Consider the following 18,430-nt stretch of genomic DNA (forward strand, 5'->3'; position numbering starts at 1 on the left):
GGTCCTGCAGGCAGCATAATGAGAATGTGGAAACAAATCTCTGTTACAGAAGTTAGACGAATGGAAGGCTGGTGTGCAGGATCAAGCCATCTGGAGACAGCCAAAAGTAATTTAGATTGGTGTTTTGACAAACTCTGGCAGCAAGAGCTATTAAGGGCACCCATGTGTTTGTTTAATAGTGGTTGTCAGCATTTCTTCTGCAAACATTACTGTATTTTAAAAGCCTGGTAGTTGCAGCTGTCTGGGCTAAAACTTCAGATACAGATCCTGGCACAAGAACTCATTCTCTGTAAAAAAGAACTCCCCAGTTTTTGTGGGACTAGGAGGAACATTTCTATGTGGTACCAAGGAGGTGGATGTTGGCTTGGGCTCCTCCTTAGAACACGGTGGTCTAACCCTCTGATGACCTCCTTGGGGGTGGAGGAAATACAGAAGTAAAAGGCAAAAGTAGCACATGGAATAATTTTGGGAGGTTTTATCTATTTTCCTTATTATGAACTTGCATAAAAGAATTTGAGTACATTACAGAGAAACTTCTGAAAGGTCTGGAAAAAAGAAAAATATATTTGTGCGGATTAGAATTCCCAAGAAGTATCAATTTTAAGGGCAAAGTCGTATACAATAACTACGTGGACATAATGTGGATTACAGAGTGGCCACCAATTTTCTCATATGGAAACAAATCCAAAGCCAAAACATAATACTTCCTCCTAGGCAAATAAGCTAAAATTGCCAGCATGCTTCTTAAGATCATGATAAGAAATAGGATTTACTATTTTGTGGCAAATAATATAACCGCTAGCAGTGAATTTTTATTTGGTTTCTGGATTTCTGTACTTAGAACTTTGCTTCTCGACCAAAATGGCATGCAAGTTCTTTTTTTAATCTTAAAGTTGATATTTTCAAATAATCACTTCATTATGAGAGTTGAGGCCCCAAAAAGCCAACTTAATAGGATAAGTTACAAATTGTAGTAATGAAAGTTATTAATAGAAGGGACTGAATTTGATCATAGACTTGGACATTTCAAAGCATGCAAAACAAGAGCAATGTACCCTCCACAATGTCTCCAAATATTTTCCAATATTTTTGATTTGGTGGAAAGTAGAAACAACAAGCAAATAATCCAAAATATACTCAAACAAACCAGAGTTATTTTATGCTACAGAAACCAAGACAAATCTCAGTACTGATTAAGCTAATTTGTTGAGTTCTTTTGATCATAAATTACATGCTTTACTTCACACTTCAGAGTTTGAAGTTGACTTCTAGTTCTGCAGTTAGTACAACAATTCGGAAGTTACTGATAATTACATGGTGGAGCTAATCCTTAAAAAGATATTTTGTATGGGACCTTTTGTCTTCAGTTTATATTCTTGATAGTACAAAGTATGGTGTGAACAAAGGAAGATGAGAGTAAAGACACATAAAAAAAGACACTTCTGACGGAAAACAGGGAGACAGAATGTTAGGACACTTTGGAAAGTTTTAAAGAAAGAAGCTGAAAGGAAAACTGTGCATGAAAAGTGAAGTTCAGACTCAGAAGTAAAATACAGATAATTACCACTAATACATATATTAGTCTACATTTTATAGAAGAATGATATTTTTTTAGAATATGACACATTTATAAATAATTATTTAAGTATGATGAGTTATCATTTTAATATATAGAACATATAACTGTTTAAGTGACTGTGACACTATGAAGGCTATGGCTGAAATATGCAAATCAGTGCAGTGATTTATGATCAGGCTAAAATGTGATTTTTGTTCTATTTCATAAATTTGACTTTATTTCTGCTATTGAAGTATCGCAATTTTTTAAAGGGCATTATCAATTACTTTTTCGTGGTATAGACAAGTGGTATAGATGATATTTAGAATGGTTTCTGCATAAAGTCAGTGAAAATAAATTAAAAAACCAGCTACCTTATAATGCAACTTTTAACTCCTATATGTAGTTTAGTGTCAGTTTTGTTTAGTCAATAAAGTCAAAACATACTTAGTTTCTTTTTGAGAAGGAAAATATCCATAGCTGCTAACTTTATTGACCAAAAAGCTGCATTTGGTATGCCTAAGTATAATAAATAACCATAATGTTGAAATAGGATGTTTATGCTCAACATAATCTCATAAATTATACTTTATGGTTGTTAAATATATAAATATCCATGAAAATATACATAGTCTGACTTACCCAACGGATAGGAAAGGCTCCTTTGATTCAAGTCTGCCAAGTAAATAAAAAAAAGTTTTAAATATAGGTATTTATTGTGTTTAAAAACTATTGTGCAATGAATTTAAAACAGTCATTCTCAGTGTCAAGTTTATTTAATGACACAATTTAGCATGAATAGAAGGGCCCGATTCATTTTAGAAGGTACTTTTAGTATTCCGCTTTAGTTTCTTCTTAACTTGGAAAAAATTCAATTTTCCAGTGGAACTTTGATCTAGAGATCAAATATTTACAAAGCAGCACATCTAGGCCCTTTGAGTTTCACAGATTCAGATGACTTGTGTAGATATTTGAATGGAATGTCTAGAGTGAACAAGAAATACTTTGTTCTTTTTGTTCCCTTTTTTGTTTGGTTGGTTTCCAGCATCCTATGCTCATATGACATGATCATTTCATCATTATGAGAACTTCTATCCCATTTGCCAGAACTGGCCTTGTGCTAGATCTGGGTGTCACTGTTTTGGTAGATCCAGAATCATGTTCAGTTATAAACCCAGTGGTTCAAAGTGCTCTCCCACTCCTTGCTGCAGCTGCTGTGGCTGTGAGGAGGTGCAGAATCTGCACACTGGCAGAAGCCTCTTCTACTGGGAGTTTCCATCCAGCCAGGACAGATACAAGAGTCCTCATCTGTGTTATCAGGCAGTGTTCCTGCTCTTGTATCTGCAAATAACTGCCCTTATTTTTTTAGTATGTTCTGACTTCAATGAGTTTAGTGATATCAGCTGCTTGATAGGACCGTTAGTATGTGATTTTAGGATCACTTATAAACATGTTTAAAGCATATTTGCAGATGAGTAATTTTGAGTGGTTATGTGATGTACAAAAATGTTCTGTTGTGATGATTCCCAAGGAGCATAGTGTGTTAGGAAGAGCAGAAAATAAACACCCTGGTCATTAATATCTCTTTGTAGCCTCTTTGTAACCTTCTATTGCAGCAAAGCATATCATATGTGGAAATGACTATTTAACTTATGAATCTGAAGCCAATTTAGGCCCACAATAAAATATTTGAAATATAATTAATTTTGAACAATTACCATCAGTTGTAAACAGAAATACTTTAAATAAATTTTTTAGGGAAGAATTTTCATGAAAGTCCTCTTTGTAAAAAAGCTGAGTACTGTTGCAGTTATTATTCATTCAGCAAAGGTTTTGTGCAAAAACTCACAAACAAATAGACCAGTTTAATTATTACCATCATCTAAAATCCAAAACATTGAAAACACAGTCCCTTTTCTGTTGTCCTAATGACTATAGCTCACCATTCCATTTCTTTCTGGGGTTGAAACCCATGTGGAACTTGAAGAATAGAAGAGGAAGCACTGATGGCTTTGCATATACCTGGAAGCACAATAGAAGCCCAAAGCTGCATGTCCTTGTGGTCGGGGCAGTCCCAAGAAAATCTGAACTTGGCATTCTCTGGGCTCAAGCAGTGATGCCAGAGATCAATAAAGTGACAGGGCCCTTCATGGGGGGGTTCACCCTTCTCCTGCAGGTTCTTTGCACTAGTGTCACATTTTGGTTTCCTCTTTTTCTGCTTAGTGAAATGAATCACTCAGGGGAAGCACTCAGTGTTTGGCTGGAGAGATTAACTATAAGCAAGTTGACCAAACAATGAAAGCTCTAGAACATAAATACTTCATAATACATAAATTTTGTAATCCAGAGAAACCTAGCACTCCCCTGATAGAGGAAATTCTGGTGGATTTTATTTGAAGACAGAGTGTGTGATAGAATGCCCTGCGGACAAAATACTGCATTTAAAAATCTATTTGAAGTCCGTTCTCAAGCTGGAATTCAATTTGATTTAAATAGTGCTGCCCTAGGTTTGACCTCTCTCTATATTTGACTAAATGGTTTTAGATAATTTGCTGAATTACTTTTAATTAGTTCAAGTGTTCCTCATAGTAAAGGATCACAATTATCTATTGGCCTTTTATTTGGTAATTCAGTATATGGCAAATTAATATAAAGGTTTAAAACTGCAACACAATATGAAATAACATCCTATATAATCTTTACTGGTGACAGTTGTCAATAAAAAACACTTCTTACCTTTCTTTTCAACTCAATGTACACTGACTTTTCCAGAGTTTTGAAGAATTCTTGAAAAATTAAATATGATATTGCAAAAAGACTAGTTCTGATGAGTTTTGAGAAAAGCTGTCATATACCTCCAGGAAAAATCTTAAAGCAGATGTCTTCTTTGCAAAAATATATTTTTGTGTCCAAGAAATACTAAGCTAGACAGTAAACAAAGGGAATCATGTTTTAATGATGTAGGAGTGGTAGTGAAGCAGGACAGATTGAGATTTTTTTCTTTCTTTCCTGAAATGGTTTTCCCATCAGAAAAGATCAGTTTGTCAATATGGCAAGGCAATATATCAGTTTGAATGGGAGGGAGGGAGGCTAATCAATAGCAGGACTGGGACATGGCAGACTGAGGTGGTGTTCCTCTGATTCTCAGCTAAGATTTTCTGGGCTAAGATTTTCCTTATCTACATGTGATAGATAAGTTTTGCAGGAGGAAAAAGAATTTTTACACTATGTCAGTTGCTCAATTAAAACCAGTCACTGTAAACTGGTTTCAGTCACTGGTTACAGTTTCAGTCACTGTAAACTGAGCAGGCATAGGCAATTGATTACTACCCGTTGATATGCTACAGTCCTGTTACACTGTGTTTACAACAAGGACCCTACAAATTTCCCATTTAGTGTTATTCCCCTTGCAACCTGTCTTGGAGAGATACTTTACAAGGTCTGATTAACCCAATTGTGCATTTTGTTATTTTCATTGCTGCTAAACTTTCTTATATAAATGGCAATTATCTAAATTCCATCTTTGAAATGGACTGAACATCCAGATGGACAAATTTTCAAGGTTTGCAAACAAACATACAGGGAAATGTGACTAGACTAAGAATGTGTGAATTCCTCTTTGTCTTGTAAACAAATCATGGAATGACAGCAAGATCCCAAAGTAAATTCTACTTTCTTGCACAATTGTTCTATTAAGATTACAGGCAAGATTTTTCTGGATTTGAGGCCTGACCCAAGATACATAAATCTATATAATAACTTGTTAAAGAATCCTCTCCTCTCCTTCCCAAAACTTGTTAAAGAATCCTCTCCTCTCCTTCCCAAAAGTGTGTATAGGAAAAAGTCAATAACATTTCTAACAATATCAATGCAGTACACAAGCAAATGGATTTTAGCCAAGGATTCTCCAAGGTAATTAATTATGAATCAATATATTCTTCCTCTTGGTGATAATATAATTTCATCTTTAAGCACTTGGTAGGAAAAACACATGGTATTTAATGAATTTGTTGGGATTCTTATTCTGACTTGTTGAAAAAACAAAACCATCTGCCCTGAATCAGAGAAAGGGGTCAGGAACAAATATTTTTTCAGATGAGTCATCATTTTAGGTTACAACCTTCATATCAGAATTCCTGAGGAGGATTAGCTGACTGTGTAGCTGACATCACACATTTTCTGTTTGACTATAAAATGCATGAATAGTGACTGCACTTTTCAAGGGGGTTGGGAACATTTTTATTCAAGCCAGCTAGGAAAGTCAGGACAACTATAAAGCATTTTGAACTTCAGCATAGTGTTAATGTGTATTTAGAGTAACTGATGTGGCTGACTTATCTACCTGTCAATATGTCTTTTTTGCATTGTGCAGCTTTAGGAACCAGAGAATTAGTAGGACCAAAGATTAAGCAGAAATACGTGTATGGAAAGAATATTAAGATTTATGGCTTACCCTGTTTATCAATGCATTAAATTTTAAAATGACAAGAACAACCCAAGAGACCTTTCAGAAGAAACTTATGTTTCCATTCATAGTAATCAAACATGGATGCATTTTTCTCTGAATGTTGAGTTTGTGGTTTGAAGTGATTAAAAACTGTCTTCCTTCAGAACTTTTTAAGCACTGTTATATATTGTCATCTAATTTCTTTTTAATGCATTTGCATTGTAAATTTGGCTACTTCCCAATATTTCCATTCAATGCAAGCAAGTCTAATACAAGCATGTCTTAATTTACAGAAGAAATATAATTTCATATAACTTCCACTCTCTATTGTGTCAAAGAACAATTGCTGGTGTAAACTAGGTAATCTTTCCTTTCTGCTTTCTGTGACTTAATTTCAATCCAAGATCATTTTCCTGGACATTGTCAGTAACCACTGTCAAATAGAATAGGGTAAGAAACTCATTTTGTCTTCTGAATCTTCCATAAATATCTTTATAAATGTTGACAAGTTTTATCAAGAAACTCTGTCATATGCTGGAACAAATAAATGGTAGAATGACTGTATAGAAGATCTAATCTATCAGAAGTGTTTCAGAAGCAGAGGGAGTGGAAGACTAATTTACATGTTTATGTCAATTTTTACAATTGTCTCTAACAGCTTTAATAAGTTCCGCTCCCATCTGGTGGTTGACATTGCAATTGATAACTCAGATTAGGAAAACAACAACAACCAACTGTTGTTTTCATGAATATTGCACAATGTCACATACTATTTATTAGTTTTTGCAGTACCTCAAAAAGTTGTATTCAACAGACCTAAGTGCTTCTGTTATTTATTGAATTATAAAGATTCTAGTACAAAATAAAGTGCATCACTTAAGCCATGGGTGGAAACTAACATACCGCGAGCTCAAACTCTCATTTCTCAGTGCAAACGTAGTCCTTTGATGCGGTAACTGACTTGGTGGATAAATGATAAGACAGATGATATGTAAGACTTAGTCTCATTTTTAAAGCTCTTGATATTGCCTGATATGAAAGTCTCATAATCAAGCTGAGAAAATAAAATCTATCCCGAGCATGACCATGAACAAAGAATTTTGCCAATGGGAAAGAGAGCCACATTAAATAATAGGAATGCTCAGTGTTATGATTCATTTAATATTGGTGTACATAAAATATTTTAACAAAAAAGTTACTGCATGTAAAATAGGTACCAAAAAGCTGGTTTTTAATCATTCAGTGAAGAGAGGTAAAATATAATTTTTTTTAATAAGTTGAAGAATTAGTCTGAATTCAGTGTGATGAAATCTAAAAAAGCAAAGCAGAGTGAGAATTTTAGAACAAGAACTATTTTATACATATACAAAATGAAGGACAAATGGCTGGGTGTTGCAAAAAAAGCTTTTCAAAAGAGGAAGAACTGAGTAAGAAGAGACTGCTAGTTATGGGGACATATTAAAACATCTTTCCTCAGAGCTGATTGATAAATGTCCTTTAATCAGCACATGCTTCCTCTCTTCTAGTCTCAGATCATAGTTAATCAAAGTTCACAACTGAAATATTCAAGTGTACTAAAACTAAATTTTACTAATTACTGAAGAATTTATTCAATAAGAAAGCTACTACACTACTAAGCACTCTAGGGATAAACAGATTATCAAACAAGATTATCCCTTTGGCTACCAGCCTCACTCTATGCAGATCTATACATAATCCTTAATAGATGTATAATACATATTTAGTCCCTTATGAAAGTATCACAACACATTACACATTCTGACTGATTAAAAAAGATACTTTTTTATATTATTTTGTGGCTTTTTTGATTCAGATAATTATTTAAGATCGAGAATAACTTAGATCACTTCTTGAAGCACCAGCTTTTCTCCAGGTCCATGAGGAAAAAGTTATACCCAGAAGAAGCTAACTTCCCAAGACATTTGTAGGTGATATGGATCTTACACAGCTTAATTTTTTGTGATAGAGAAAACTGAAATTATAGTTTGTCCCCATAGGACAGCTTGATTTTCTGTCTAGGAATGCTTCTGCTCACCTTTGGGTTTAGTTTGCATTCATGCACTTACTCTGCATTTAATATGCTGCAGGATGGAGGTGCCTTTAGTCTTTTCAGTGTTTTGAAGTGAAAGAAATGGAATTTTGGCCCAGTATATACACATACATACATACACACACACACACACATATATATATATATATATATATATATATATATATATATATACATACATAAAAACATGATTTTTAAACATTTTACATGTCTGGACAACAGAAAATATGTGCAAGGTTTTTTAATTAATTAAATTAAATTTTATTCTATTTTTAAACAATGCTGCAAAAAACACTGACTATTGATACAGTGCATGTTATGTAGCCAGTTCTACTTAACACCTAACTCCAGGAGAGGGTAGTGCCACAGCACTATCTGTAGGAAAAGATTGTGGGGGAACACAGCAGAGGATGCTGTTGATAATACCTGATGTCAACCTGTACTGATGTGTAGCACATGTACCAGATGTACATAGCAGATGACCAAATTTAGCTAGTTTCCTAGCAAAATGTGTATCCTACATAATTTATAAACATGAAAATCTTATCATAAATACAAGTTTCCGGAGCCTCTAGGATTTTTTTACTCCATGGGTAGCTAGGATAGATGACCTTTTCACCATTAGGTAGAAGAATGGAATTAATAATCTGTTTGGGATTATGTTTGAAGTTTGACAGTTGAAAAACTGAATAAAAGGTATCTTAATGTATAGGGAGGAAGTGTTTTAGAGAGACTGCCTCTTCCCTGGGCTAACTTTCACAGCAGCAAGAGGCTAGGATGAGACTTAAACCAGCATATGCAAAAGTTGGTTTTGATATACCAGTAGAAATGTACATTGTCATAGTGGATACTGAATGCATTGCTGTTATAACATAGGATGGAAGTGTTTTGGGGATGTGGTAGGAAAGGGTGACATGGAGAACTCAGGGGAACTAAAGGAAAAAAGGAAGTAGTTTTCAATAATATTCTTAAATGGGTACCCTAAATTTTAGGCAGCTAGAAGAGAGGGAAACCTAAAAGCTCTAAGTAATTTAAAAGCTGTATCCTATCTGATTTTACAGGTTAGGTCTTGCTGCATCTTTCTTTATGAATCCAAAACTTGCAAAGATAACATGAACAGTGACATGGATTCTCACATTTGACTAAATCCTGGTAGCATGTCTGAGAAAAACTAAATTGTAATCTGGAGTGAAATTGATTCAGACTCTACATTTGAAAACCTTCTTAGATAGTAATGAATTCCAGTTTCCTCCCATGCCACCCAAGAGAAGTCTTCTGTTGCCAAAGCTAAAGCTAAACTCTGTTTAATCCATACATCACTGCGTGATGTTTCCAGTCATGAAGAAATTCACACTCAGATTCATAGTGAGATTCTTGCAAGTTTCCCAAACTCAAAACATGCTCAATTTGGTATCTTTGTTAAAGAAAGCAAAGGAAACAAAACCTGAAGAATGAAAATAACTCCATGCTGCTGTCAATTGTTCTTTGCTTTTTCCCATGATTTTTAATAGTTGCTGAATTTTGCAAGAAGCTATGGTCTAAACAAAAGACAGGATTTTGAGAAAAATATAACTTTCTAAGTAGTGTGCCTTAGAGATCTCTTCCTTACAGGTTTAATCATTCTTTACATGAAGTTGATTTCACCTGACCTCCTTCTGCTGTAAAGTAGAGTAAGAACAGTCAGGTCAATATGTACTGATCTAAAACCGTCTAGACTGCCTTCTTCAGGGTGGGTTGAACAAAACAGTGTTGACTGATCTAATGCACACAATCAATACTACTTTGCTGCATGGCTATTTGCAGTCACAAAGAGATGAAGGTTAATGCAGGCATTGCCTTTGAGGATCCCAAGGGTAGAGGCTTAATATCCTTTTTCCTTCAATGACACGACTAACACTTTAAAGCAGTTACAGGAGGGTCACTTCTCTAGCAACGTAAGATTCATGTTTGTCATGCTGTTTCCTAGAATAATCTCACTCATGAAAACTGAAAAGCGCAATATACATTTTAAGCTAATAAGTATTAGAAAATATTCAATTTTTAGGACTCAAATCACATATGATTATGAATATATTTTTTACTTTTCAATAAAATAGCCAATACTTTTGCCAGAAGTTTTGGGAATACTGGCATGTAGTACCAAAAAGGCATGCAATTCGTAACCTATGCTTTAAAAAATAAAATTGCATTTGACATTATGAATCAACAGCACTAAGTATCAGTTCTGGTAGGGTGGATAACATATTTTCAGACAGTATGATCCAAGACTAACAGAATTCACCAAGAAATAAAGCTTCATGGCAATTTTTTTTATAATTCACTGCATAATAATATGTTGCTATCGACCCTTTGTGTTTCACACAGCCTTCCATGCTATTTGTAATTTTACTTAACAATCCATTTTCTTTCAAATTAGGTATACTTTAAATTTCTTCTTCTAATATAATTCATAAGACTTTAAAATATGTTACAGTTTCTCACTTATCCAAACTTCCTTATTTATTCACAGAGTACTAGATTTATAACCCAGCATCATATTTCTGTTGTTCTCTGTAAGCTCTCTGTAAGCCACTTAAATGGTTCCCTTGCACCAGCAGCTCCCAGACCAAATTACAGCCTTCTATATATAATTAGAGGTTTTACATTATGTGAGAACCAATGCCTAATTGCATGTCCACTAAGTGGTTCTCTGAAGCACAGCGTTCTGCATCTCTGATTACTGCAGCAATTAAGGGTTGACTAAATTCCTGAAAATGAAGAATTCCTCTGTTCATTTGCAATGCCAAGACAGGCCCTTCTCTGTTCTCTGTCATAAACCCGAGACTTAATACGACAGTTTCTGAACAGCAGTGTCTGCAGCTCTTGATACTGTTTCCATGCTGCCTTCTTCACTAAAACTCAAAAGTAGAAAAATACCATGTTGTCAGTTTCTGATTTTTTTAATATGTTGAAGCACTAGTCTTTTTAGCCTAAGTGAAATACAGCAGAATACCTACAGAAGACATCACCTTCATATGGAAAACAACATCGAATCCAAAGTGATTATTACTTAAATTAAATGCAAGAATCCATGCAGTAATAAAGGGTAGAAATCTCACATGTAATAAGGGATAGGAATATGCCTCAAGCTGTCAAGATTTAAAGCAAATGCATGACTAAAACTACTATTTCTGTTTGCCTGCAGGCAAATCCATCAATACTCTGGATCTTTTTGGAATTAACTTTTTGATTTATAAGCCAAAGTTTTCTCATTTATATTAGCAGCCAAAATTCTTGGATAAGAAAGGAGTCGTAATTATTTCAATTGGCTAAGAAAGGAGTTGTAATAATTTCAATGTCATCAGAAAATTGTGGATATGTTTTCTGTTCTACTGTGGTATAACAGTGATTAAAAATCATGAAAAAGAAGAGATAAGTTTACAGCTAGATATTTTATATATAGTATATTGTTTCACAGCAGAAGGAAAAAGTAAGAAAGAAAATTAAACACCAGGAAAAAACCCCAACAATAATTAGTGAACAGCCTATTCTCCAAATTTGCTAATCTCTGAGCATGGATGTGATTATGGCATCTGGGCTTTTGTGGAAGAAGACAACATCATTCATGTGATACCATATATAACCTTATGCAAGAGGAAGAGTACTGAGATAGGAAGAGGGATGCAGCTCCTGTGCAGATGTGTATAAGCTGGAGTCACATCCTATTAACAAAGGAACAAAAAACTGAGGAAATACTGTATAAGTCTAAGGGATAACTTGAGGGAAGATTGTTACAAAGATAAGTGCTAGTCTTTACATAGCACCTACTTCTAAATGGATCTGTGTCAAGGCCATCATTTAAAAACTCATGGTGAAGAAAAGCAAACAAACATGAGAAAAATGTAAGATTTATCATATAGTGATGATCTGAGAGGAAAACCTGCCCTACTCCCCTTCTTAAGGGGAGTTAGCAGTGTTTTTAAAATAGTGAATAAGAAGATTAAAAAAAAAAAGTTTTGTTGTCCTAGCTGTTGTTGCAGTTACTTCACAGGTTAGGAATAATATGACTGAATGAAGAAATCAAGATGCCCATTGCATTTTATGTCTTTTGGTCTTTATCTGTTATTTATTTCAAAATAAACAAACGCAAAAGATTTTCCTGGATGTTGCTAAGGACCTGAGATATCTTTCTCTCCCTCACTTCCCCCCTCTCTAAAGCTATGAAGTGCTGCACAATCATAATCGGAATCATGTGAAAGGGCAGACTTAAACCTTTGTCTGCCTTTCCCTGCCCCTCTGAGCATGTGTACTGTTTTAAACGTCTATGGGATCAAAACGATTGCAATTACAGCACCATAATTTAGAAATGAAGACCTGCATGTACTACCTCCCATCAGCAGATTTAAAAAATATATTCCTGTGATATTAGTTATTTGACATGGGGGTCTTTTATTGAAAACAAACAAACAAACAAAAGGTTCAAACTGAATCACTGGGTATGCTGTAGCTTTGTATTTGTACCTTTTAAGATTTTAATGTAATTGAGAATACTATTTAAATTTTCAACACAAGCAAAATTTGTACTGTTCATGTAAGAATTTGAAACTAAATTATATTCTTTCTGTACAGTAATTGCTGTTTCAAATGTGACCACTGGCAACATTCTTTGAAAAAATGAATGTAAATAATATCCTGCTGGACTTAAAACCTCTCTATTTAAACATATCTAGAAATGTGGGGATTTTCTATGAAAGCTAAATGTTTTGTCAGGAGAAGAGCTGCAGAACAACATTTATATTAGGCCCATTCCACTGTACTGAAATAAAATAGCTTTACTCAAAAAGAAGGATAATCAAAAGCATCAGGAGGATACATTTCTGTAGAAAAAGAATCACTTTGATTCATAAGAAATATCACATATAGTCTTAATATGACATAGTCATAGAAAAATTATTTTCCATAGGCATATTTTTTTCATTCAGTGGATAGAATAAAGTAGGAATTTACACAATTTAATGTAAAATAAAGAATCAGAAAATACTTGAACAGGTTTGTTTTCTGTTTTCTCTTGTAGGTCAGTAATATGGATGGACACACAAGTTCATTAAGAAAAAAATATAAAGAAAAACATTGTTGGAAATCTAGGACAGTATTCAATTAAGAAAGATACTTATACCTGCAGTTACTATCATTATATGACAGGTTTAAAAAGACTGATAATACACTATCAGTGGCACACTATTACAGTAATGATGCAAAACCCTGCAGTATTCTAATGGAATAGTAATGTTTGTTTGGCAAAGAACTTGTTGAGTTTATGTCAACGCTTTCAAGTGGGAGGAATGATCTCAAGAGGATTCTTCCTATACTAGAAAACAAAATCAAATTGCTCATCAGTGTCCTTTTCACACTTTTTCCTAAAATGAAGGGTGCTCAGGAGTGCTCAGAAAAGCAACTCAAAATAATGGATGGCTCTGAGGCAAACCAGACCACACCAAACTCTAGAAACGATATTTACAATAAATGTAAGAAGCAGAGGGCAAGTAGAAAATGACTGCAAGCAATTCTTGCAGAATTGGCTTACAGAGAATGACTGCAAGCAATAGCCTCTGCTATAACACTGAAAAACCAAAGGAAATGCAAGATGTGCAATATAATTCAATCAGTTTTGTGACAGAGATTATAAAAGTAAAATGTACTGAGTAAATTGATAAAATATTTGTGTCAAAAAAACCACATTGGCATAAAAAATAACCATACCATGTAAATAAAAGAATATCCCTTTCCAGTATACTAATATTAGACATTTAAATAAAATTAGTTCTAGAGGCCATGGGAGTTATGAAATTGTAAAGTAAAGGCTGTTCAATGTAGGCAATTACTAGCAAGTTAAATCAGGTGTTAAAGACACATTTCAATTGCATTACATGGCAAAGTGATTGGTAATGGGAAACCACTGTGCTATCCAATGGCACTCAGAGAGTGCTGAACTGTACACCTGAAATTTCAGAGAATAGCTGGGAAAAATTTGTTCTGGAGGGAAGCCTTTGCAGGATCACCATGTGCTACAGCTGAGCAGTGCTGTGGGAACTCAACACCAGTGGCTGGTTCTGGTTACAGCCAAGCCAACACAGTGTGAGACTACTTCACTTAGTTTTTCCTGGCTTTCTTAATCTATTAACTAAATCCATTCTGTTAATTTTCTCACTCCAGGATGTGCCTCGGCAGGATGGATCTTAGGCTAGCCAGCTTCATTCCCAGACAACAATAGGAATAGTGGAGGACTGGGGATAATAACTCCTTACTGAGTCTTCAAGATGTGACACTGGGGCCAGCCAATTTTGCTTGTGGCACTCCAAAGAAGCTGGAAGTCTGGCAAGGATGAAAATAATCCATGTAGGGATTATTTTTCTTGGATAAAGCAATCTTGAAAAAGTTTATAGGTCAATTATAACGTTAAATTGTGTAGAGCAAAGAGATTGACTAGATACCCTGGCAGTGCCCAGTAACTTGCCTTTCCATTTTTCTTCCAAATCCTAGTCCCCTGCTTTGCCACATTGTACAAATATCACTTTGACCCTGGAGATTTGTCAAGTAACTAGGTTTCTCAGAAAGCACATTTGGATGTGATATGGGACACTGTACTTCTCAGTTGTACCAGTACCATCAGACTGGTTTTGACTCCTCATTCCCCATGTGATCTCCAGCAGATCCCCACCACCACCTCATGCAGCAGAGCCTGCAGTAATTGTGCTCATTTTATGGCAATAAAATGGCAAACATTATGCCAGCCTGTAGCACACTGTTTTTGTTTTTTCAAAAGATTCAAAAGTAGGTGCCTTTGTCATCCTTCTGAAACCCTCTCAACATTGTTACTACCAGAGGGGTGCCAGATAAGACTTTTAGCCAGCTCCCAAGCTGTCAGCCATAGAGAAAGGACATGCTGCATGTCCTGAGGGAAAGCCAGCCACAGGCAGCATGTGCATGGTGGCTCTGCTCCACCTGTCCTGGGGCTTGGGTCCACTCCTTGAGCAGCTGGGAATGGTTGCACACCATCAACAGCCTCCAGACTCAGCAACTGAAACAAAGAGTTCCAAAATGGAGAAAATGCTTTCAGGCATATATTTAATATGCCATATAACATGACAGTGGATTGAAATGAACAACAAATAATGAAAGCATTTTATGATGAAGAGATGCAGAATAACAGTCCATCAGACTACTTATGGTTGATTCTACTTTGATATGTTGGAGAGTAAACACAGGAAAAAAACAGTAAATGGGCTTTCATATGGTGACACAGAGTTGCTTTAGTGAAATACTGATCAAAACACCACTAAATTAAAAAGACAAAGTGTGATGTTTTATTTTACCAAAACATTGCTCCCAAAGAGTGCTTTAACACATTTGTGTCAGCACCTTTAATCTTCACCTTGTGTTTCAAAGATACTAAGATGTGCTGCTGGTACAATTAATTTTTGCTGGAGGCTAGACCAATACAACAAGATGCAAAACAATTGTAAGATGAAGTTTTTTTAAGTGTGTGATTTTCTGCAGAAGTGTTGTGCTAAAAAGAAAATTCAAAACAATTTTGAATCTTCTGGGGTTTAGGTCCCCCCTCACATACTGAACAGCAATGCAAATTAGGTTGGATGCTGATGGAGTTTATAGCTTTTCTAGAATTTAGCTGATTCCTGAGCACTACTCTAAGTACATTTTCAGATATTCAATGAACATGCTTAAAATTAATAATGCATTTAACAGCTTTCTGAAGCAAAGACTAAATGTTCTCAAAATAGTTTTAAGACCTAAACAAAAAATGGAAGTCCTTTTATTATTTAGTTATGTCTTGCACCTAAAAAAGTTATGTGTCTCACATTTAGGCTTATGCTAAATTTCACACAGGTAAGATTAAATGAGATTATTTTCACACAGATCAAAAAACTAGAAAAGTTAACATAACAAAATGTAGATCCTGAACTGAGCTATTAAAGAGTATTATACCATTACAGGAAAAAATGAACGTAATGACTTGGACACACAAGCAAATTATGAGGATATAACACATCATAAACATCAGTTGCTCTGTATTAGTGACTTAATTAATTTGTGATTTAAGTTTAATTAAATTTAAGTTTTTGATACAAACTTCTTTTCAGAAATGCAAAGTTCTTCGAACACTTTTGAAGACTCAAGTACTTCAAAGTAAATAAAATCCTACAAGTCTGTGCAGCACTCCTGCTTGCTTATCTTAAAATTGTTCTTTATATTGTCTCACATATGAAAAATACCATTTAAAAATCTGTAACAAAGGAAACTGAAAAGTTAATAATTGTTATCCTTAGTACTATGTTGTACACAGTCGCTGTTTTTCTACTGGATGTCTACCTTAAGACAGCTTCTTCTAGAAAACTTTCCTGAACATGCTTATGAAAACTGAAAAGTAAGTGTCAAAGCTTGTTTAAATGACTGTCCTAGTTTCGTCCAGAACAGAGTTATTTTTTTTACAGCAGCCAGGAGTAGTGGTGTGTGCCTGTGGTCCCAGTTACTGGGAGACTGAGCCCACTGGATCGGACTGCTTGGACCCAGGAGTTGTGGGCTGCTGTGTGCTCTGCTGAGTGGGCCTGGCTGCCACCCCAATATTGTTGAATACCATTTTACATCACTGCCAGGGACAGGAGAAAAGGACTTTTACTCTGGTTTCTGGAAAGAAAGGCATTCCTTTTCCAGTTGGAAGAAAGTGTGGTGTGGAAAAGCTTTGGAATTGATCATGGGCTTTCTGTGTAAATAGTTTTTGTCTTATACCTTTTGTTATTAATATTTTTGCTGTTACTGTTACCTTTTTTTTAAATCTCATTCTCTTTCCAGTAAATTGTCCTTGTCTCAAAGTGTAATTTTCACCCCTTTGTGCCTCCAATTCTCAACTCTATCCCTGGGGCAGGAAGGGGGAAGGAAAGGGATGTATGTGAGTGAGCAAGTGGAATCTTGTTTGGGAGAGTCTCAGAGAGTACTAAATTGGGAGTGTCATTGCTAAACCATGACAATGAATTTATAGCACATCTCTTCATTAAGTTTACAGTCTTTTCAAAGAAGGAAATTATATTGCTTCAGCATAATATGCTCCTTATTTTTTAACTAATTTATTAACGTCTTGATCTTGATAAATTGATTTCTAATAATGTGTTTTAGTACATTTCTTAGAATCACAGCTAGTCTCATCTAAAAATTTTCTGGATGTCTCCTTCTTAAAAATAGGTATAATACCTTCCCATACCCACTGTTTCTTTACCTTACAAGACCTCCATAAGTTTTTAGAAAGAATCACTAATAGTCCACACACAGGTTCAGCTAGTCATTTGAACACACTACAGTGAACGTTATCAGATCATTTCCATCAAATTCACTTAGTGAAACACTGGTTAGCCAATTTTTTTATTGCATACCCTCTGGTAAAAATTGATTTTCTTTAATAGCTGGTCAGCTAACTACTTTTGATGAAGTAAAAGAAATCTTTTCTGTATCATCTGCTCTTTTTTCCTCCTAACTAAAAATCGGAGGATGTTACTCTAATGACAATTCTTTTGTTACCTTTTATACTATTATGTGCTTTAACCTTTCTGACTTCCTGTAGGATGACTCTGCTCTTCTTTTCTACTTCCAGTCATGGCATTTTGATTCCACATTTTGTACAATTCTGTTTCAATTTTTAGAATATTAGAGAAAGTTGATGCTGTCATATTATTTCTTTGATTTTTTTCTGCTTCAGGAGAATTTTCTGTTCTACCTTAAGCACACTCAGTGCAAGATTTTCTGCACTTCTTTTGTCCCTCAAATTTCTTTCCAAGAATCTTTCTACTCACCACATCTCTGAGCTCATTTAATTCTGTCCTTTCTGAAATCCCTTATCCTCTTTCTACTTACAGTCCTTCCTTTTAACAGTGACTATTTTGTGACCACTAAATTTTTGACCAATGGCTGTCTTAGTGCAAATCAAATCTAATGTAACCACTTCCCTCTTGTCTGTTTCAGTTTTGTGGGTGGAACTGGGCAGCAGCTAAGCACCCACATAGTCACTGTCTCACTCCCCTACCATTGTTCCCTATCAGGATGAATGAGATCAAAAGTTTAAAAGCCTCACAGATTGAGATATTTGCAGTGTAATAGGGGAAGGGAGAAGGGAAAATAGTCCAAGTGATGCAAAGGCAATTACTTTTCAACTCCCATAAGCAGTCCAGGCAATCCCCAAGCAACAGCTGCTTTGGAATAAAAGCCTTCCCAATTTTTATTTATGCCTATATGAGAGAATATCTCTCTGGCCAGGTTGGGTCATCTGTCTCAGATATATTTCTTCATAACTTCTTGCCCACACCATGCT

General features: G+C 35.1%; 1 protein-coding gene across 9 annotated transcripts in view; it reads right to left on the reverse strand.

Moving 5' to 3' along the window:
• RALYL (RALY RNA binding protein like) overlaps positions 1–18,430 on the reverse strand; it is a 374,914-nt gene that overhangs the window by 53,701 nt on the left and 302,783 nt on the right. For 7 of the 9 annotated variants that reach the window (XM_068185890.1, XM_068185909.1, XM_068185855.1 and 4 more), the window contains one exon: positions 2,201–2,233. The exons of the other annotated variants lie outside the window; for them this stretch is intronic. In XM_068185890.1, the coding sequence (XP_068041991.1) occupies positions 2,201–2,233 (33 nt within the window). The remainder of the gene's footprint in view (positions 1–2,200; positions 2,234–18,430) is intronic. 9 annotated transcript variants of the gene reach the window in all.

This window comes from Anomalospiza imberbis, chromosome 1 (assembly GCF_031753505.1).
Source record: "Anomalospiza imberbis isolate Cuckoo-Finch-1a 21T00152 chromosome 1, ASM3175350v1, whole genome shotgun sequence".
Classification (NCBI taxonomy): Eukaryota; Metazoa; Chordata; class Aves; order Passeriformes; family Viduidae; genus Anomalospiza; species Anomalospiza imberbis.